Source organism: Microcaecilia unicolor, chromosome 1 (genome assembly GCF_901765095.1).
Source record: "Microcaecilia unicolor chromosome 1, aMicUni1.1, whole genome shotgun sequence".
Taxonomy (NCBI): domain Eukaryota; kingdom Metazoa; phylum Chordata; class Amphibia; order Gymnophiona; family Siphonopidae; genus Microcaecilia; species Microcaecilia unicolor.
This window is the reverse complement of record NC_044031.1, coordinates 493045849-493069404: the sequence shown is the minus strand read 5'-3', so window position 1 is coordinate 493069404 and position 23556 is coordinate 493045849. Positions and strand designations below refer to the sequence as shown.

The window sequence follows — 23556 nt, the reverse complement described above, 5'->3', positions numbered from 1 at the left end:
TACTTTTTTCCTCAGCTCCAGAGAAAAAGCCATGTTTTATGGATCATATTTCTACTCTTGTTGAAAAAAACTAATGGTAATTTATTCCATACAGTGAGGGCCCCACTTTTGTAAAACTCTCACAACTTTCCCAGAATAGGCCAGAACATCCTCCCATTCTAAACAGTCAATGTAAATTCAAAGGACCCTGATCAAATAAAATGTAAAACTATCATTAGTAGCAACTCAAAAATGCAGGATTATGACTCAATAGCAGATGAGTAGCCTAATGGTTAGAGCAGTGGGCACCTGGGGATCTGGTTTGATTCCCACTGCAGCTCCTTATGACCCTGGGCAAGTCACTTAACCCTCCACTGTCCTAGGTTGCGAGTCCACAAGGGACAGAGAAAGTACCTGCATATAATATATATATATATAAACTGCTTTGGTTGTACCACAGAAAGGCAGTATATCAAATCCCATAAACCTTGACCAAAAAGGAAGCTGGTGTAATTACAGCCCTCCCCTTCTGATCAGAAAACACAAATGGCTTGAATGAATCTCATGGACCCCCCCCCCCCCCCCCCCCCCACACACACATATTTTCCCATTTGAAGTCAGTCTTTCCTTATGCAGTAACAAGTAAACAAGGGTGCAACAATAAAACCTCTGTCTTCATTATCGTACAGTGTTCACAAATTCTCAGTACTGTATGTCTCCCTATAGATATACAGATATACACACGCGCGTACGTTACTAGTGCTCACTGTGATCTGTGTTGTAATAATGGAAGCAGTTGCTATTTTCCAAAAATCTGAGGAACAGAAAACTTGTTGATCATAAATGCATTAAAAACAATACTGGCAGTGGCATGAATTCCACACAGAGACCCTATGGTGCAATAGGGCCCAGGTAAGGAAGCTGTTTCCATATCTTCTGAGGTGGATCCTTTCTGCTTTGGGGCCCTTTATTTAAGCTTCTGCAACTAGAATACTGGCAAACACAAAAACGGAATCCTCATTTATTCAAAAAACAACATTTTTTTTGAGACTTGAATGCTAGCCATTTTTTTTTTAAGATTTACTGCTCATATTTTATAAAGACACATAGGTGCCTTTGAGGCATATTTTCAAAGCACTTAGCCTTCCAAAGTTCCATAGAAACCTATGGAACTTTGGAAGGCTAAGTGCTTTGAAAATATGCCTCAATTTGTCTGTATAAAATGGACAAAAATAAGCACCTTCCTGCCCGATTATGGTAGATCCCCTCACTTGCCCTATATAAAAACTGTTTGAATACCTCCTATACCTCTCTGAGTCTGGTTTAAAAGCCAACTCTGTAAGGGATTATTCACGGGGGTGAGGGGGGTTTACTACCTTTGTCCTCCCTTCCTCTCAAATATATTTTTGTCCATTCCCCTCATCTTTAACTGGGCCCAGGCCAGCAGTATCTCCTGCTGGTGTCAGAACCAAAATTTTAGACATCCAGGAAAACAGACATCTACAATTTTTTCCAGCCCCAGTTATTTCTGCCTCCATATCCCTTCAATCCATAACCTAAAGACTGATAACTAGAACCAGTGAAATGGAAAACTATACTAAGAATGCAAGCACCACTTAAAAAGATGGTCAGTGGCAGCAAACATGCTAAAACTGTACTGTCATGGGATAACCGTCTGAGGAAACTATGTCCACACTTACGGCTGCTGATAGTCACTGGATATCTACCTCAGACCATTCAAAGAATAATGACTTTCAGTCTGCAGTATCAGACCAGTGATCCTAGTGCCATAAATCTCTTTTAATTTTACATCATCGACAATAATATAAACCATCCAGATTGTTAAAGCATATTTATTGCCTAAAAATTATTTTTTAAATAATCACTTCATGAGTGAAGTTTGCCCCCTTCGCTAACAGTGAAAATGCTTGGCCTGTAGTTAGTCATAAAAGGCAGGATTGGTTGCATGTGCTGTTACAGCCTCTTACATTCACATGCTTAGAAGGATCAGTGCTGGGTCTGCAGATAGTTCATATGAACCGCCACAATCAGGCAGAAACGCCAAGGGAGGGCAGGAAGCTACCTATTTTTGCCGTTTTATACAGACAAAGGCACCTGCGTGTCTTAATATGAGGGGTGAACCAGAAGAAATCATGCCTAGATTGAAGGCACAAATATCATGCCTGCTCAAGAGCAGGTGTAAGTGTAAATGTGTCAGTTTAGATAATACTACTACTACAAATCATTTCTATAGAGGTACCAGTCGTACACAGCACTTCACAATTGAACATGAAGAAAAGACAGTCCCTGCTCAAAAGAGCTTACAATCTAAATCAGGACAGACAGACAGGACAAATAAGGGATAAGGGTAGGACAGACAGATAGGACACATAGGGAAAATGGACTACTGAAGAAAGGAAGACAAGATAAAGGTTACGAGCAGGTGACAAGTTAGGAATTAAAAGCAGCATCAAACAGGTAGGCCTTTAGCCCGGATTTGAAGGTGGCCAGGGATGGAGCTTGACGTAATGACTCAGGAAGTCTGTTCCAGGCATAAGGTGCGGCGAGATAAAAGGAACGGAGTCTGGAGTTAGCGATGGAGGAGAAGGGTGCAATTAGGAGAGATTTGCCTAGTAAATGGAGTTCCTGGGAAGGAGTGTAGGGAGAGATAAGGGTGGAGAGGTAGTGAGGGGCAGCAGAGTGAATGCACTTATAAGTTAGTAAGAGGAGCTTGAACTGCATACGGAAACGGATAGGGAGCCAGTGAAGTGACTTCAGAAGAGGGCTGATATGGGCACAGCGACTTTGGCGAAATATTAATCATGCAGCAGAATTTTGAACAGATTGAAGAGGAGATGGCTGAGTGGAAGACCTGTGAGAAGCAAGTTGCAGTAGTCCAAGCGAGAGGTGATGAGAGTGTGGATGAGGGTTCTGGTAGCGTGCTCAGAAATGAGAGGGCGAATTTTGGCAATATTGTAGAGGAAGAAACGACAGGTTTTAGCAATCTGTTGAATATGTGCAGAGAAGGAGAGGGAGGAGTCGAAGATGACCCCAAGGTTACGAGCAGATGAGACAGGAAGAATGAGCATGTTGTCGACATAAATAGAGAGTGGGGGAAGGGGAGAGATTGATTTAGGTGGGAAGATAAGGAGCTCAGTTTTGGACATATTGAGCTTCAGGTGGCAGTGAGACTTCCAGGCAGCAATGTCAGACAGGCAGGCAGATATCTTGGCCTGGATTTCTGCCGAGATTTCTGGTGTGATAATAGTGTAGCCTTTTAAGTCTCTGTTTGGGTTTTATATAACAGTCTTAAGAGTCTAGTTTAGTATTTTAGGTTGCATTTTAGAGCTTGGCATAACATCAGTTTAGAGCACAGACTAGTTGAGGGAAGCCTCTGTTTAGTGTTTCATTCCCTCCCTCCCTCCCACCCAATCTCCCACCAACCCCAAGGCTGATCTTTGATTTATAGGTTCTCCATCCAATTAGGAGGTAGACATTGTAGTTTGAAGTAGATTTTTTTTTTTTTTTTTTTTGCAACAAATGCTGTGTCTGATTTAAGAATGGGTTTATTTAAATTCTAATTTTATATTCCTGCGAAAACTCTTGCTTTATTTGTTTTTTTTTTTTTTCACTTATCTTAGTAGAAAGGACTGGGCTTAATTTTCTCTTTAAGGAGCTTCTTTGCTTGCTTGCTCCAGGATTTCTTTTTCTACCTCCATTTCAAAAGGAAATGTGATCTAAATAACCTCTTTTGAAATCCCTGCACTTCTAAGAATTAGACCTTGCTCAAAAAATGACAGTTGCTACTTTTAGCCTACAGGTCAGCTCAGGAAAAGTTAGGGACTTTGTTGGGGCTTTACGTCTTTTCTTTCCACAGGTGCAAATACTTCTGCAACTGCAGTATAGCTGGGAAACATGTCACCAAAGCTGTTGCCGCAATTACAGCTTCCACTTCTGTGCAGACAGAAAATGTGATCCAAGGAGATGGACTTGTTCCATGTATAAGATTGTCTTCAGCTTGAATCCCTCATGAATAAAAGTGAAAGAACTGAGAGAGGCGGAGGCAAGATCGAGAAGCATCTGCGAAAATGAGAAATACATAGATGAAATGCTTCATGAAGCATCAAAGATGTCCAGCAGTGGGGAAGAAGCTGTGCTAAAAGAGGGCAGCTGGACTCAGATCATGAGACCCTGCAGGATCAATACCATGACTCCACCTGCCCTCGAACTGAAATACAGCCCTGGAAGTGGAGGAGGTGAGGGCATCCCAGAGACAGGAGGAAACAGACCTCGAAATTACCAAAGTTGCTGGATCAGTGACCACTAAGAGTCAAAAAATAGCGGAGGTTGGCGATTCTATTTTAAGGGGTACAGAAGCGTCATCTGCAGACAAGACATGATGTTTCGAGAGGTGTTCTGTCTGTCAGGTGCCAAAATTCAAGATGTCACAGAGAGCTTGCCAAGCCTCATCAAGCATAATAACTATTATCCAATGCTGTTCATTCACACTGGCACAAATGATAAAGCTACGTATCCTTTCAAATGTATCAAAATAGACTTAATTGCTCTGGGGGAGAGAGAAGCAGACAGGTGGTGGTCTCGTCGATCCTCCCTAGAGATTAAAGGAAAGGCAGAGAAATCGAATCCTAGAGATGAATATGTGGCTCAGCAGATGGTGTCAAGATCATTTTGGCTTCCTAGACCATGGGACGCTTTTCCAAGGGCTGCTGAGCAGAGATGGTGTCCATCTATCAAAGAAGGGAAGAAGTATTTTCTGCAACAGACTGGCTAACCTACGGAAGAGGGCTTTAAACTAGAATCATTGGGACAGGGTAATCAAAGCCCCAAGGAAAGTACAAGAAGTCAGGAAAGTGAAGCATTTAAACAAAGTTACTCACCCGTAGCAGGTGTTCTCCGAGGATAGCAAGCCAAGTATTCTCACATCTGGGTTGACGTCATCCAACAGAGCCCGGTGCGGATGCTGACTAGCAAGAAGATTGTAGAAGCTTCTAGCAGCATCCCACTGTGCATGCGCTGGTTCCTTCCTGCCTGAACAGCAAGCACATGTCCCTCAGTCAGGAACTTTAGCTAAAGAATTTGACTCCAAGGGAAGATGAGAGGGTTTGTGAGAATACTTGGCCTGCTGTCCTTGGAGAACACCTACTACAGGTAAGTAACTGTTTTCTCCGAGGACAAGCAGGTCAGTTGTATTCTCACAGATAGGAATCCCTATCTACCAGGCTCACCGAAAACAACATTAGGACAAAAGGGACTCGAAACATCGAGGCTTTGAAGTCAATCAACCTGAAAACTATATAAATTCTAGTTGTGGAGGTGAAACCCGGAACCAAAGAAAACTGGGCCTAAATGGGTGGAGTTAGATTCTAGATGCCAAACAAATTCTGAAGCACTGTCTGACTGAACCGGCTGTCACGTTGGGTATCTCGTTCAAGGCAGTAAGGAGATGTGAATATGTGAACATAACAACATAAGACCATGTCACAGCTTTGCAGATCTCCTCTATTGAGGCTGACCTCGCTAACTTTTGCAGTTAACCAAACAACTTTCCCCTTTGGAATACAAGTCTCAACTCACTCCTGTCCCAGCCATCTATTTTGTATAAACGCTAGATCTGTGGGGAACAAGGCTCTCTTACTCAGGGATTTGCTAGAATCTTCAGGTCTTGGCTGTTTATCACAGAAACATGGCTCACAGAAGTTGACAGCCCGATACTGTCCCACATCTATCCACCCAGTTATGGTATTCTTCATTCTCCAAGACAGGATAAAAAAGGAGGTGGACTTGCTCTTATCTTTAAGAGATTTTTTTCCACGTTTCTTTAGTTAGTTCTGGGGTTTTCCCTGAACTGGAATACATGCTATGCAACTTCTGCGGTGATATAAAAGAGGTAAATCAAAATCACCCTACTCCTCATTTACCGTCCTCCGGGAGCATGGTCCAAGGCAGAACACTACTTGTACAGATTACTTCCTCTGCCATGTCACAATTCTCAAGGATTATGTTCCTCGGAGACTTAAACCTACACATGGAAAATGATGCCGACAATAATGTCCACAACTTCAAATCATTCCTGAAGGACTGCAAACTAACTACATTCTCCGAGGGTACAACTCATGAAAAAGGACTTCATGACATCCTACCCTAATAGCTTGATTAGTTCATTCAAATGGAATCCAGTATCATGGTCTGACCATTTCCAACTGGATTTCACCATTGATATCTGTATGTCAAGCTTAACCAAATACAAGTCCTCCAAACTCATCTCCACCAGAAGTAAAATCAACGAGGCCACTTTCTCATCTGAGCTAACAGAGTCCCTCACTACTGCATCTCCTACACATGGTTCGATCAAATCCTACTGTGACACCAAGGTGAAAGCCATACTAGACAAAAATGCTCCATTTACCACTAAACAGGTCAAGACATCCAGAAATTTGCCATGATTTACAGAAGAACTATCCATCCTAAAAAAGAAATGTTGACGCCTTGAAAACTAATGGAGAAAGAACAAATAGCAGCCTTTCAATGCTACAAAAAGAAGGCAGCTGACTCAAAACGCCAATACTATAGCAGCCTAATAGGTCAAGATGATCTTGACAACAAAAAACTCTCCTTAGTTAAAACACTATCTTCCACTAATAAGGATGAACATTCACAGAAAACATGTCCACTGCCCAAGACCTCGCTGATCATTTCGCCAATAAAATCCTCTAAATTAGGTCCAAACTATCTAAGTCTACTCCAACAGAGGAAAATAGCTCAACCCATAGTACATATTTAATCGCCAGAGATCCTACAACTCAAAGACTCAAAAGGGACCCCGAAAATATCCAGAGTACCTGAATGTAACTCTCCTTGAGCTACTACTGAAAAAGGTGTGAGCAAAATCTAAATAAATACCTTTGCCCATGGAAAAAAAAAAAAGGGACCAAAACTGGAAATCTTTTCAACCATAACAGCTGAGGATGTAAGACCAATATTGTTGAAATGCTCCCGAGCCAACTGCTCCCTGGATCAATGCCCAGAACACCTACTCAAATCCATCCCTATGGAAGCAGTAAACTGGTTACTCAATATCAATAAGCTGTTAAAAACTCTCTCTCTTCCTCCTGATATGGGCAAAATTGTTCTCACTCCACTACTGAAGGGATCTGGGCTAGATATAACATTGCCTGCAAACTACAGTCCAATGATAAGCATACCTCTTTTTACTAAAGAATTAGAACCCTACATTGGTAAACAACTCTCTTTTTATCTGGAAATGTTTCTATTTTACACTGGTCACAATTTGGCTTCAGATCATCACATAGTACGGAAATAATACTACATATGTCGAACAACACCTATGCAAAGGCGACCAAGTAATTCTTCTCCAATTTGATATATCAGTGGCGTTCGATGCGGTTGACCACAGATTGCTACTCGAATGCCTGGATCAGATAGGAATAACAGGGACTGTGCTTAAACGGTTCAGTGAATTCCTTTCAAATCAAAAGCTATTCTGTAAAGCAAAACAACCAACTTTCAAACTACTGGTCTACTAATTGCGGGGTCCTGCTAGGGTCTCCCCTCTCAGCAATACTGTTCAATCTCTTTATGCCACCCCTTGCCTCAATACACCTGAGACTTTATGAACTACTATTATCCTACGCAGATGACATCCTGCTGTTCTTACCAGTAACAGCATCAAACAAAGATCCAACTCAGTCTGTAGCGAATGGTATGACTGCTGTTAGCACCTGGGCCCTGACCAATAAACTGAATGCACAAAAAAAACAAGGTCCTGTGGTTCCCAAATCAGGGAGTTGAGGTCCCATCATCAATATCTGTGTCCAATGGTCAAAGCTTTACAGTCAAATCTGAAACCAGAGTATTACGGGTCTTGCCTGATTCTTCAATCATCTTCTCTTCCCATATTAATCCGCTATGGAAGAAAACACTACTCAAAATAAGACAGCTACGTCTAGTCAGACCATTCTTTGACCAAAAAGCCTTTGCACTACTAGTCCAAATGTTAGTTCTACCTCACTTGGATTACTGTAATGTTCTATTTTTTGGTATTGTCAATATCAGAAAAAACTGCAAATCATACAGAATACAGTTGCAAGACTAATATAAAGATTGCATAGATATACTAGTGTTTCAACTCATGTAAACAAACTGCACTGGCTTCCCATAGAAGAAAGACTCAGGTTGAAAGCTGCTTGTTTAGTTTTTCAAATCTTACTGGGCTTCACCTCTGAACTACTGATTAAGACCGCTTCGCTATATCTGATCCAGTCTAACAGACTGAAACAACAATTAATGCTAACATCACCATTTCAAAAGACAATGTGAAATCAGAAGATTTTCAGCTCTCTATTCCCCGTACTTGCAAAATATGGAACTCTCTACCTATGCCCATCAGAACAGAAAACAGCTATCTCAACTTCAGGAAGAACCTAAAAATCTTTCTCTTCCCAAAGACTGCTTCATAATAATCCATCATGACTTCTACTTGCTAGTATCATCCATTATCCTTTCCCTTAATGTTTTTCGTCTCATGCATTACACCAATGGTCTCTAATGTTTCTCATACCTCACATTAACACTATCTGCTTTTGTCTCACCTAGAATATAAACTGCACTGAACCCTGGAAAGGGGACATTAGCGGTATACAAGAACTGAACTGACCTCAAGGGGGCTACCGACACTGCCATGGTCTGACATTATAAGCCTTGATATGGCCCTCTAGAGTAAGTCCAGCCTGGGCATAAGTAAAGGAGATGCAATCTGCTAGCCAATTAGAAACTATGCATTTGCCAATGCCTACCCCTATCCAGATTAGGTCCAAAACAAAAATCTGGGTGGACTGTCTATGGGCTTTAGTCCACTCCAGATAGAAGGCTAAGGCTTGCCTGCATTCTAAGGTATACAGTACACTTTCACCAGATGGGAATGTGGTTTTGAGAAAAATGTTGGTAGAACGAGTGACTGATTTGTAGTATGGAGTGTTTCTGCCAGGTATTTGTGATCTGGCTTGGCCACTGTTTGGAAAACAGGAAACTGGACTAGATGGACCACTGGTCTGACCTAGTATGGCTACTTGTTCTGATAAGAGAAGTAGGATCCCTGACCCCCCCTGCTTGTTCACAAAACATTGCAACCCGGTTGTCCGTTTGAATGAGAATAATATCTGGTTTTGTAGCCGATCTCTGAAAGCCCTTAAGAGTGTTCCAAATGGCCCTTAGCTCAAGAAAGTTGATATTGTAAGTCTTATCCTGAGCAGACCTAGATCCTTGGCTGTGAAGCCCATCTACATGAGCTCCCTATCCCAAATTGGATGCATCCATTGTTAACACCTTCTAAGGCAGAGGAATTTGAAATGTTAGTCCCATAGCCAAATCTGTCCCAATTGTCCACCAGAAAAGAGCATGAGTCAACTCTGGTGGAATCTGGATGATGTCTGCTAGTTCTCGGTGCCTGAGACCACTGGGAAGCTGGAGTCCACTGGGCCTCGCTCAAACAGAGATCCTCTCTCAAACGGAGACATGCCATGGGAGTGACATGCACTGTCGAGGCCAAGTGACCCATTAATATCAACATTTGGTGAGCTATGACCTGCTTGCTGCTTCGGACCTGCAAGGCAAGCGAGATCAAGGTTTCTGCCCTCAACTGATCCTGTAATGTATCTAGTAAGGCTCTTATGCATGCCAATAGCTGAGCCAGGAGTACATGGGACTTGGGGTAGTTTATCACAAAACCTAGCAGCTCTTAACACCTGAATAGTTAGGAACATTGACTGTCACTCCCTTCTGCGATGTGCTTTTGACCAGCCAATCATCCAGATAAGGAAACATATAGATTCCCAGTCTGCATAAATATGCTGAAACTACCGCTAGATACTTGGTGAACACCCTGGAAGCTGTCACAAGGCCAATTAGCAAAACACAGTACTGGTAGTGGCGTTTCCCTATTTGAAATCCAAGATACTTCCTGTGACTGGGAAGTATAGAAATGTGGATATAGGCATCCTTTAAGTCCAAAGAGCATAGCCAATCCCATTCCTGAATCACAGGGAGAAGATTGCCCAGGGCCAACATCCTGAACTTTTGACCAGGAATTTGTTCAGGGCCCTTAGGACTAAGGATGAAATCCTCCCATTTTCTTGGGCACAAGCAAGTACCTGGAATAGAATCCCTTCCTTTCTTCCACTGGCAGCATGGGTTCGACCACATTGGCCTATGGAAGGGCGGAGATTCCCTCTACAAGTACTTGCTTGTGCTGAGAGCCGATGTAAGATGCTCTCAGTGGGCAATTTGGTGGTCTCCGACACCAATGTAGTCCGTAACTAAGACGGACTATTTGAAGAAAACCACCATTTGGAGGTTTTAAGGGGCCACCTTTGATGAAAAACTTAGCCTCTCACTTACCAGTAGGCCATCTGGGATGGTTACTTGTACTGTGGCTATGATCTCCTGAAACCAGTCAAAGCTTGTCCCCTGCTTGCTGGAGGTTCTGTGATTGGGACTGACAAGGCTGAGGACACTGGGTTTAGGGGTTCTGGGCAGAGCGGGAAGGCAATGGATACCTATGCCTTTGAAAGTAGTAGGGTCGCCACCTAGGCCCGTTTGTAAACCTCCTTGAAGAGGCTGAAACCGGAGACTCCCGAGATAGGGACTGGAAAATATCAGTATGTTTTTGGATGAGGTCAGCAACCTCCTCCATCTCGTCTACAAAAAGATTGTCTGCTCAACAAAGTATGTCTGCCAACTTCTCCTGAACCACTGGTTCCAGGTCAGAGACATGCAGCCATGAGAGTCTGTGACATGCAACTGTGAGAGTCTGCACATCCCTACACCCATGGCAGAGTATCTAGACGCAATATCAAATGAACCGTACACACCCCTGATCAGATACTTCCTGTACTCCAGCTGCATTTTGGCCAACTGACGAAGCTCTGAGGCCTGTTCTTGAGGGAGAGAATCTTCAAGACTTAGAATATTGTTTACCAAAGATTTCAAGTAAAGAATGTGTAGAGCTGGTAGGACTGGATGCGGGCATTAAGTGGGGGCCTGAAAAGTCTTCTTCCCAATTGAGTCTAGTGCTTGAGCCTCTCTACCTGAGGGAGCTGAGTTATGAGTCCTGGAACTCCTAGCTCGTTTGAGGGTGGATTTAACAATCAAGGAGTGGTGAGGCAGTTGAGCTCCATCGAATCCGGGAGCCCTCTGGATACGAGACTGCGTATCCACCTTCTTTGGTGTGACATGCACTGAGAGGGGAGATTCCCAGTTCTCCGTCAGTTCAACTTTATTAGTGCAATGGTACCCCTTCCTTAGGAGGCAACTCATAGTACAGAACATGTAACATTTCTGTCCTGGGCTCCTCCTCTGTCTCCAACATAAATGGGATGGCCAGAGCCTTCTCCTTCAGGAAACCAGTGAAAGAGACCCTCAGGTGAAGATTTACATCTCTCTTGAGGTGGGGAGGGATCAGAAGAGACCCCATAAGCCTCCCCTCCAAGAAGTAATGAGGGTCTTCTTCTGATTCCCATGAGCGGACCCAATCAGACTCCTCTTCATACTCAGATCGGACTGAGTGATTCTGGCCCTGCCCCAGATCAGTAGAACCAAGTCTACACACCAAGAGCGCTGAGGTACAGTCCTACCCTCAGACTCCAGGGAAACCTATTCCCCCAACATCAAGAGTAGTGCTTCATGGGCTGATGTCAGTGTCGACTGCCTTTGAGGTGCAGAAGTTAAGGATCTCTCCACAGGCATGGATGGAGCCTCAGGAAGAACGTGGGGCTGATCCGCAGTTGGCGCAGGTGTCCTTGATGCCTCAGCAGATTGTAACTGCACTATCTGCGCCAGCTCCTCCCTGAACATGGCTCGGTACCACTCATTGAAGGAAGGCCATCGGCAAAGGTGGGGGAGCTGGACAGAGGCAGCTTGAGAAGATGTTGGTGCTGAAACAGAAATGGGATCCTAGCTAGTCAGAGACTTGTGCAGCGGCACCTCTATCAAAGAGGGGGAGAACTCCAATGCCCCTGCCACACAGCTCCTGGTACCATGCAAAAAGAACTGACAAATATGCTTCTTGGGCTACCCAACACTCAGCATCATGGTTCTTCAGTGCCAACAAGGCCGAACCCATATGCGCCCTTGGATGTTGGGTCCAATGCTGACCGGTCCCGGGGCCTACTTTAGCACCTGATGTCGAGAAAGGTGGAGACCTCGATGCTGGTGCACTCCCAGTGGTTGTTGAAGTCTTAGCAGCCATCGATGTTGATGCTTCTGGTGCCAAAGTCGATGTATTGTCCTTTGAGGAACCAAAAAGTCTCTCCTGTTGGACCTGACGCGCCGTCTGTGTCCTCAGCTGCATTTTTAAACAGAGAAAACAAGAGTTAGGGTCATGGTTAGGTCCAAGGCACCGATGAACCAAGGGTGCAGGTCCATTATTGAAATCACCCGATTACACTGGGCGCGCCGTTTGAAGCCACTGGGGGTCTTCTTGGACACTGAAAAAAGAATCATGGCCAAATTAAATTCCTCAATTCTGGACTATGAAAAGGGGCACAGCCCAAATGGAGGCTGGTGCTCATGCTTAAGTGGGCCTATTGACCTGCAAAAAAGAAAGACAACCTGAAGGGCAGAAAAACACCAAGAAAGAAAAAGTGAAAATAAAGAGAAAAATGAGGGACAAAAACCACCATGGGAAGGCACTGCCAAAAGCAGAGAAAAAAAGCATTGAGGGGAGACCGCAAAGATGCGTCCTCCCTGTTCCGCAGGAAAACAAAGACCGAGGGACCTGCGATTGCATGTAGAGCAGGAAGGCACCAGCACATGCACGGTGAGACACTGCTAACAACTTCTACAATCTCGCTAGTCAGCGTCCGCACCGGGCTCCATCAGATGACGTCACCCATCTGTGCTAATAAAGCTGGCCTGCTTGTAATTGGAGAAATACCTCTACACAAATGGGAAGAAGGGGCAACGTCTTGAAAAAGATTTATACTAATGCCTGAAGTATAGGAAATAAGGTTTTAGATCTTCAGGCTGTGATGGAAGAGGCTGATTTGAGTTAGTGGCGATGATAGAAACATGACACAGAGAACCATGACTGGGATATAGTTATACTGGGCTATAATCTGTTCTGGAAAGACAGGGTAGAAGAAAGGGAAGGAGAATGGCATTATATGTTAAAGATAATATTAAATCCACACAATTGCAGGACATACAGGATAAGGAGGCAGCACTGTGGGTCAACCTGGAAAGAGGAAATGGCAAATACATTTCTAGTGGTGTGATATACAGGTCTCCTTCACAGATAGAAGTGGACAGAGATTTAACTGAATACTCTCAAAATATAGCTGTGAAAAGGGAAGCACTACTAATAGGTGATTTCAATATGCTAGATGTTGATTGGGGTATCCCTATAGCGGGGTCTCTTAGAAGAAGGGAGATCCTGGATTCTCTACAGAGGGAACTATTCCAGCAGTTAGTAATGAAACCCACACGGATGGGGGCCATACTGCACTTAGTGCTTACTAATGGGGAGACAGTGTTTCTGATGTTATATTAGGTGATCTGGCATCCAGTGATCACCAGATAGTGTGGTTTAATATTAACATGGTGTGTAGTTTAATATTAAGGTAGGAGTGGAGAGGGTACACTCAAAAGTGAAGGTTCTGGACTTAAAATAATAATTAAAAAACACACCTTTATTTAGATGGGGGATTACCTCAAAGAATTGCTGTCTGGATGGGAACATCTGGAAGAAGTTGGAAAGCAGTGGGCAAAACTGAAAGGAACTACCCTAAGGGTAACAACCCTTTTTGCAAGGAAAGTAAATAAAGTAAGAGAAAAAGGAGGCTGCTTTTGTTCTCAAAAGTAGTAGCTGAAAAGGTAAGGAAAAAAGAGGTTATAGCTTTTATGAACTACAAGAAATCGCAGAAAGAGGAAGACAGGCAACAATATATGGAAAAGCTAAGAGAAGCTAGTAGTCAGGAAAGCAAAGATGTAAATGGAAGAAAAAAAATAACCAATACAGTAAAATGGGGTGGGAGGGACAAGATATTTTATTTAGATATGCTAATGATAGGAGGAAGTGAAAAAGTAGCATTGTGAGGCTCAAAGGTGAAGGGGAGAAATATGTAGAAGCTAATAAAAATAAATATTTCTGTTCAGTACTCACAGCTGAAGGGCAGGGAGCAGGACCACAGAAGACTAACACAAACAGGAATGAAGGGGTGGTCTCTGAATGATTTTCAGAGGACTGTTCGTGAGGAGCTGGCTAAACTAAAGGTGGACAAGGCAATGGGGCCAAATGGCATAAATCCAAGGGTACTGAAGGAACTCAGTGAAGTGCTAGTGGCTCCACTGGCTGACCTTTTCAATGGTTCTCTAGAGTTGGGAGTGGTACCGGAGGACTAGAGAAAAGCGTCCCGGAGGACTAGAGAAAAGCAGAAGTGGTCCCCTTCCACAAAACTGGAAGAACGGAAGAGGTTGTGAACTACGGGCCGTAAATCTGACTTCTGTGGTAAGTAAATTAATGAAAGCGCTTTTAAAACAAAATAGTAAAGTTTTGGAATCCAGTGGATTACAGGACCCAAGGCAACATCGTTTCACTAGAGGCAAATCTTGTCAGACAAATCTAATTTCTTCAACTAGGTGACTGGAGAGTTGGATTGAGAGAAATAGATATGGTATATTTAGATTTTAGCAAAGTCTTTGACACAGTTCTGCATAGATGATTAATAAATAAGTGCCCTCAGTATGGGCCCTAAAGTGACTGAGTAGGTTAGGAATTGGTTGAGTGGAAGGTGAGAGGAGCTCATTCTCAGGAAAAGGATCTTACTAGTGGTGTACTGCAAGGTTTGGTTCTTGGGCTGGTTCTTTTTAACATTTTTGTAAGTGATGTTAAGGGCTGTCTGGTAAGGTTTGCCCCTTTGTGGACGAAACCAAGATCTGCAACAGGGTAGACACCCCTGATGGTGTGGAAAACATAAGAAAGGATTAATGCTAAAAAAATGCAGGGTCATGCATTTGGGTTGCAAAAACCAGAGGGAACAATATAGTTTAGGGGATGAAGAACTTTTGTGCATAAAAGAGGAGCAGGACTTAGGTGCCATCATATGCAATGATCTTAAGGTGGCCAAACAGGTGGAAAAGGCCACAACAAAAGCTAAAGAATGCTTAGATACATAGCGAGATAAACAGCCAGTAGGAAAAAGGAGGTAATGATGCCCCTTATATAAGACTCGGGTAAGCCCACATTTAGAATAGTGTGTACAACTCTAGAGAGCGCACCTTCAAAACGATATAAACAGGATGAAGTTTGTCCAGAGGGTGGCTACTAAAATGGTCATCATTAGTGTTCGTCATAAAGCATATGGGGACAGACTTAAAGACCAATATGTGCACTTTGGAAGAAAAGCAGGAAAGGGGACATACTATGCAGCATACACACACAGGAGGCGAGTTTCTTTCAATTGAAAGGAAGCTCTGAAATTAGGGGGCATAGGATGAAACTGAAAGGGGGTAGACTCAGAAGTAACCTGAGGAAATATTTCTTCACAAAAAGGGTGGTGAATTTGTGGAGCCGCCTCCCGGTGGAAGTGGTGGAGAGGAAAACAGTATCTGAATTCAAGAGAGAATAGGACAAGTACTTAGGATCTCTAAAGGAGTGATAGGGACGGATGGGTGGATGGGCAGACTGGATAGGCCATATGGTCTTCATCTGCCTACATTTTTCCTCTGTTTCTATGTAAAATTGTAGCACTGCCCAATCTCCTTCCCTAAGCATACCTACTGTACTTTTAAGCATGACCTAGTTTTAATAGGAGCCCATTTACATGAATAAAACAGGGTTTTATAAAGTATCCTCTATGGGTACTGTATATACATTCATTTTGCTTAATTTTCATTGCAAGCTAAATCAAGCAATAATGGACGTTTAAACAGTAATAGAATAAATTGAGCTACAACTTAAAATACCATATTTAAAAAGTCACAAACACCAGTCATAAAAACTCACTCAGAGTGAGTGCACTATATTTTGTCTGACCACTGTGGAGAAAATGGTGGGGGGGGGGGGGGGGGGTGAGGAAAAGGAGGAGAGGGGTCATGAGCACAAAGGCCAAAAATCCCCAAAAGCATTTACTAACCCAACATTACGTTTTGAAATTTAATTAAGAGGTATGTATAGTGGGCTTACCCAAACTTATTGGGTCATAGAATCCTGTGGTGATGACGCCACCATGCTTTTCCACTGCTGCGATGGCGAGTTCTGAGGCCCACTGGACTTCTATGTTTACCTTCGCTGAAAAAATATCAGCACCCTGGAAATTTAAACAGTATGATAACTATTGAAAGCACCATTAAACCAACTGAATCAAATTCTTCAGCCTTTGGTAGCATCTGGAAGCCATATACAAAAAAAGTACAAAGGTGCTTATCAAAACTTGTTAATACCATAATTAGAACAGTTTTTATGCTGGGAAAGACAAAATTACTTTCCAGGAGTGCAAGTCCATGGAGACAGACTAAAATCATGTAGAAGACTAAATAAAGGTCACTCTAAAAGAGTACAATTATCAGATAGATTCACAAATATCAGAATGTTATCATACAATGCTCAAAGTCAGATTTTATGGGTGTAATTAGCTTGAACTATTATTCAGTGTAAAATGAGTAGTACAAATGTACCGAATCTCTATTGTGCCAACAGCATGCACAGTTAACAGCTGGGCACAAAACAAATACAATGCAGGGTGATGTTAAGATCAGCTGGCACAAAAATACTGCCTTAAATATTAAATATTTAGCTACATAGAGGAAATGAAATACATTTAAATACAATCTTTGGCTGCTGGATCGCACACTGATGGGAAAGCAGCAATTCTGTTGCATTTTAATACAACAAAGGCATTTTAATCAAGCATTAGCAAACTACAAAGGTCTCTCTAAAAATAATGTGTATATCTTGCTCTATATGTCCTATGGCTGACTGAACACAGTGTAGCTTAGGACACTGTAGTCAGAATGATGGGAACTAAAAAGTACTGAGGGCCCGGATGCACAAAGCTTACCATACTTGCAATATTTGCTTTAAACTGATTGTAGCCAGTCTAAAGCAAACATTTAGTGTCTAATGCACAAAGGGGTTCTGCGTCCCTTTTACCGTTCCCCGTTGCAGCTACTGATAACCGCAGTTCATCAGTATTAAAATGCGCATTCCAGCTGATGCACAGACATTGCCGTGCACTGAGCACCTACCTTAACGTGTAAAGCTTAATGGCAGGTCTGGAGCAGTCATTAAGTTTTACAAGGTATCCCTGGTGGTCCAGCGGACCCTGACACCCCCCCCCCCCCCCCATCTTTAAAATTTGTTGGTAGTCCAGTAGACTCTGATCCCAACCCCCTAAAACCTTTAAAACTCCATGGTAGTCCAGTGGATCCCCTCTCAAGTCCCCATTCCCCGCACAACTCAAACTCCATGGTGATCTAGTGACCCCCCCCCCCCAATACCTTGTAAGAGCTGGAGACAGGAGCAACGCCTACTCCCTCCTGCAGCTGGGCCCACCCTTCTCAAAATGGCAGCACCCAGTCCCTGCCCCCTGGGATGCACTGGAGGGGTTAAGCACAGTGCTTAGCCCCTCCAGGAAGGGGCTGGGCACCACCATTTTGATAAGGGCAGGCCCAGAGGCAGGAGGGAGTAGGCGTTGCTCCTGCCCTCCTGCCTCCAAATGCTTACAAAGTATTTGGAGGGAGAGGGATCAGGTCACTAGACCACCATGGAGTTTGAGTTACACCAGTTTGGGGGGGGGGGGGGGGAGGGCAGCTCGTGAGGTGATTCACTGTACCACCACAGATTATTTTGGTTCATTGGGGGGGGGGGGGCAGGAGAGGTCCAATCATCCCTGGACATGCCCACAAGTAGTAGTAGTAGTAGTAGTAGTAAAAGAGCTGTCCAATAATCAAAATTAACAGCATGCATATAATTGGCATGCTGTTAGTGTTGAGCATTGGTTGGTAATTCCGACTAGTTAATGAGCTGGTGTTCTCTGCATCAGGCCCTGAGCCACTCCCCACCTGAGCTACTGTATACCTAAGCAACACATACTATCACAAAATCATCACCCTCTAATTTAAAAGATGTAAAAAGTGTCAAGAACTAAAACTTTTCTAAGATAAATAAGGTTTACAGTTAAGCAAGCCTGAGTCTTCACAACCAAGTAACCTTGCAAAATTTCAAAATCAGAAAAACTGACAGAATAACTGAGTTCTCACAGAGAAAAACCCACAGGGACGGCTCATATTTACACACTCACAACCTGTCATATTAGAGCAGGGGCTCTCAACCAGTCCTCAGGACTTACCTAGTCAGTTAGGTTTTCAGGATACCCACAATGAATATGAATAAGATAAATTTGCATACAATAATGGTAGGGAATACAAATCTACCTCGCAAATATTAATTGTGAGTATCCTGAAAACCTGATTGACTAAGTGTGTCCCGAGGGTTGAGAACCCCTGAATTACAGTGACAATACTGATCCCTTCCTGCAGCACCTGGGAGGATAAGAGTAACAGATCAGCAGGGCAACCAAACGATAATCATAATGGTGCAAAGGTTTACCTTATGCGCATGGATAGCTATGATTACTTTTTCATGACTATAGCTAGACTTCAGTTATTTGAGCACACAGTGCCATCTAGTGAGTGCACAGACTACTAGTTCAATTCCACCCTTTTAAGTTGAAACTGCACTGCAGATTTCCAAGTACCAATAATTCTTCCAAGGAATCGAGTGCCTACTACTAATTTCTAATAGCACAACTACATATATGCAGTGCTGTGCAGAAACATGTTAAAAGAGAGAGTTCCTCCTAAACAGAGATTACAATCTATCCAAGACAGACAAACAGGACAAAACGGGTTAGATTAGGGAGGTGTGTGTTTTTTTTTTTTAATCGTTCCCATAATAAAACAAAAAAAAACCATACATAGGTATTTATGAAAATTTAACACATAAGGCCGATTTTAACTCTTATCCCCTTAATCACCAAGGTGGGCTTTTAGCCTGGATTCAAGAACCAAAGCGTGACATACCAAGTCTGTTCCTGATGAATAGCACAGCTAGATGGAAGGAACAGAGTCTGGAGCTGGTAGTGGAGAAGATGGGTACAGATAAGAGTGACTTACCTGATGAATGGAGTTCACAGGGAAGAATGCAAGAAGAGACAAGAGGATACATACTGTGTAGCTGCAGAATAAACGGACTTGTTGGTCACTAAGAGGAGTTTTGAACTGCATAGAGAAATGGATAGGGAGCCAATAAAGTGACCTGAGGAGAGGGGTTATGCGAATATAGTGACAATGATGAATATATCATGCAGCAGAAATTTGAACAAATTTATGGAAACAGATGGATTAGTGGGAGACCTGGAAGAGCCAGTGGTGACAGGTACAAAACAAAGAAAACTCTAGGACCCACCTCTTCTACCAGCTGTACACCATAATCCCTCTTCTGCGGATGCACTGTGACTCCTCTAGCATTTACCAGTTGAGTTAAATCTATTGGTTCAGAGGGATCCACTCTACCCAAGTCAATGAGGTATTGAAGCCGGTTGAGGCTGAGGGGATGATACTGGCGTCTTAGACTGGAAAAACAACAAAAAATTGGACAGTAAATAGGACTGCATGTAATAAAGTACATAAAATAGTGGTGAGAGTTTGTATTGACAACGTTTCACCAGGTGAGCAAAACAAGGAGAAATTATCTTACCAGATAATTTTCTTTTCTTTAGTCAAAGACACTTCTCTGTCCAAATGGGCGTTATCCCTTCCTACCACCAGGTGGAGACAGAGAAAACTGAATTGTCAGTCAGGTCAGTACCATCACCAGCATAAGCTGAGGTGCTCCCTGGAACAATCCAGTATTTTCTCTACTTTTAGCAGGTGGTAGGTCATGCTGACGGTGTTCCTGCCCTGGCCTAGCTCCCCACTCTGTAGGGAGCAGCCGCACAGCATGGTCAAGCCTAATGTGACCTGGGAGCAGCCAGTCTCAGGACCATACCTTGTTGAACTCGGGAGCTTGGCTCCACAGCCTCCCGTTGCACTTCTTAGTGTCACTATGTGAGGCTTTTGCGCACTCCTACGTGGCTTTGCCCAAGGGGTACGGATCCCCATCCATCCCATTCTGCTTGCTTGTTCACCCTGTTTGGGTGTTTCTCTAACAGCAAACACCCATAAACCCTTTCTAAAAAGATATGCTTCAGCATACCCAGCAATTGGTATTTCAGAGAATATTACAATGCACCATTATCTACTGGACAGGAACAAGTCTGGACTAGAAATGGCATCTCCACAATGTGCTAGCCCCTTAACTCAGACTCCCCTGCAGTACTGTGCTTCAGTAGCAAAAAAGAAAGCTCCATCTCAACTTGGTTAAGAACTGCATAGTACACTGATGTACACTGATCCACAATTTTCAAAGTACCAGCTGCCTCTATTGACTATTTACCTTCTCTGCTCTTTACCCATTTAAAAAACAGAACACATGCTTTGTTGTTTCCTTTATAGTTTCACATTTGACAAAAGATGAACCCCTTTATTTTGATCATAACCTACACAGGAATATCTATTTTTTGATCATTTAAGGCAGTGGATCTCAACTGTTCTTGGGGTACAACCAGCCAGTTGGGTTTTCAGGATATCCACAACAAACATGCAAATGAGAGATTTGCATACAAAGGCGTCAGTGCATTCAAATCTCTCTCATGCATATTCATTGTGGATAGATGGGCAGATCATGCATCAAGAGGATAAAAAGCATTTATTCACAACATGAGAAGGATCTCACATAAAAGTTGACTGACGTGGCCACATTTTGCCCACAAAAAGGGCTGTGTCAGGGATTACTGTTAACTCTAAAATACTGCTATCAATGAAATACATTCATATCATAAGAATGTATTAAAAGTAGACCAAACACACATAAATCAGTTCTCTCAAAACATAAAAGATCTAATTTAAAATTACATAGTCAGTGGAGATAAAACAGTCAAAATATTTCTAATGAAAATACAGTGATAGCAAATAAATAAAAATCCATGCACATCATGAATGATAAAACATAAGTAAAAACATCTAAATCTGTGTTACTTCACAAACTATATACAAAGTTCCATACCCAATGGAGATCAAATAGTTACACAGTATTTCCTTACAGCAATAAGACATGCATGAAGGTAGAACTGAGAATGGGTTAAAAATTCATCTAGCAAAGTGTATTTAGTTTCTGAATTAACACAGATTTAGATGTTTGTTTTGTACATATTACCATTCATGATGTGAAAGGATTTTATTCATCACTGTACTTTCATCTATATAACAATTTGTCAATCTACGTCCCTGGATAGCTGGGTGGATGGCTGGGTTTGTAATCATATGCAAATGAGCTACCACCACCACACACTGCTTCAGGGAAGCAGAGGCACACTCCAACCTACAAAGAATTGAAGAAATGACAGATGAGCAAAGACAGACAAGCAGATTTGGAACAGCAAAGAGTTGCAGAAATGACGGACGAGCAAAGAACAATGACTAGAGAAAGGCGAGCAGATTTGGAACAGCAAAGGATTGCAGAAATGACGGACTAGCAACGAATAGAGAAAGGAGAGCAGATCTGGAACAGCAAAACGTAAGTTTGTGTTGGGAAGGAAAGAGTCCAAATGAACTTGGAAAGACTAAAAGAAGGACATGGGGTGCCTAAGGGACATGTGTTCCCAGCTATTGAAGTCAAGGGGCACTTGAAGGCTTCTACACATGAACTGGCTAGCCTTCAACATAAGGGTGGAAAGATGTGAGATCATTCTTGACTGCACTTACCAATATGCATTAAAGAAATGTCTGCATTAGTAAATGCCATAGTAAAGCTGCATGAGTCTCTTCAGTTTTGTATTCTCTTTTCAAGGCCAAATTTACTATTTCCTAGGGAGATGGGAATGAAGAGACTAAAGTACTGTTATCTTGGTTTGCACATGGTACTCAGGCACAAAAACAAACCCTATCAGGTTGGGATGCACAATAAAATATTTGTTTTGCCTCCCTAATATACAAATAAAAGCTAAAAATCTGGAAAACACAATTTAAATAACAAAAGAAAACATCCTACAAGTCTTACCTGTGTCCTACGTTATAGCCATACTTGGGAATCACCAAGTAAAATGGAGTCTGTCCTCCTTCAAAACCTAAGCGGGGACGATTTCCCCTTTGTTTTTGTCCTTTATGACCACGTCCACTTTTCCCACCACCATAAAGACCCCGGCCACGTCTTTTTTCCTAGAAGTAAACAAGCAACGTCAAAACAATAGAGCTTTTTAATCAAGAATAAATGCATTGGTATTTACAGGTAATTGATAACCTTTCCTTGAAAAGCTGAAGACCAGTGGGTATAGACAGTGTACTTGTTGCTAGGTAATATGTGGTCTAAAAGGGATCACCAATGAATAATCCTGGATTCAACAGTACCTTCAGTAAAATAATATATAGCACTATTAGCTAATTAAATTACCTACTTGAAATTTTGAGGGAAAAAAGTACACCCATAAAAGTTACATGCTGGATTTTGTCAACTTAAAATATCTACCTACTGAGCTATAATCATAGCACATTAAAAAGCTTCTTACAAAAGAATTAAATTCTTAATAAACTTCAAACAATTCAAATTAGATATATTCCAAATCTACCACAAACCCAACACATACAAACGCTGCAAACAGATACAGAGCGCCACACAGACAAAGCCATTTATTACACAAGACAAAGATCCATCTAGCAGCATCCTATTCCCAAAAGTGACCAATCAGATCACAAATACCTGGCAGGATTCCCAAAACTCTGTCCTCATCTTTCCTATCCTGCAATTGTAGCTCCTTCTATTATGCATATGTATCTTTAACTTTTTTTTTTTAATTACTGTACACCACCTTGATGCTCCCTGCAAAAGACAGATATGGGAAAATTAGGTTCTTACCGTGATAATTTTCTTTCCTTTAGTCATAGCAGATGCAGCCATTACAGATGGGTTGTGGCCATCAACTAGCAGAGGGAGATAGAGAGCACTCTTTTTTCAGTGCCTCATACCAGCTTGCTCCACTGCCTCTCCTTCAGTAATTGAAGCTTCCAAAGCAGTATAGCAAACCGCAATGGGAATAACATGAGCTTTCCTCACAGCAAACGATGGCCCTACAGCAAAGGGCATTAACTCAGAATGGAGGGAATGAAACATTCTCCCAGAGGGCATAAACTCATCCTCCACTGAGACATAACTGGAGGGAATAAACATCATCCTTTAATTGAACAAGAATCCTGAAGACTGTTTCCGACTTTCTCCCAAGGACGGAATCTCCAGGAAACACGAACAGAACCTGAAATAGATTTACAGCAGATAGCATCAGACAGGGAGGGATCATGGCTGCATCTGCTATGACTAAAGGAAAGAAAATTACCCTAATTTTCCCTTCCTTGTCATCAAGCAGATGCAGCCATTACAGATGGGATGTATCA

At 42.5% G+C, this 23556-nt stretch overlaps 1 protein-coding gene across 1 annotated transcript in view; it reads right to left on the bottom strand.

Moving 5' to 3' along the window:
• The window catches only part of MRPL15 (mitochondrial ribosomal protein L15), a 38400-nt gene that overhangs the window by 3692 nt on the left and 11152 nt on the right, over nt 1-23556 (bottom strand). Inside the window, exons 2-4 of the mRNA XM_030190146.1 lie at nt 22172-22329; nt 19481-19646; nt 16199-16322 (exon numbers count right to left, since the gene is read on the bottom strand). Coding sequence (XP_030046006.1) covers nt 16199-16322; nt 19481-19646; nt 22172-22329 — 448 coding nt within the window. The remainder of the gene's footprint in view (nt 1-16198; nt 16323-19480; nt 19647-22171; nt 22330-23556) is intronic.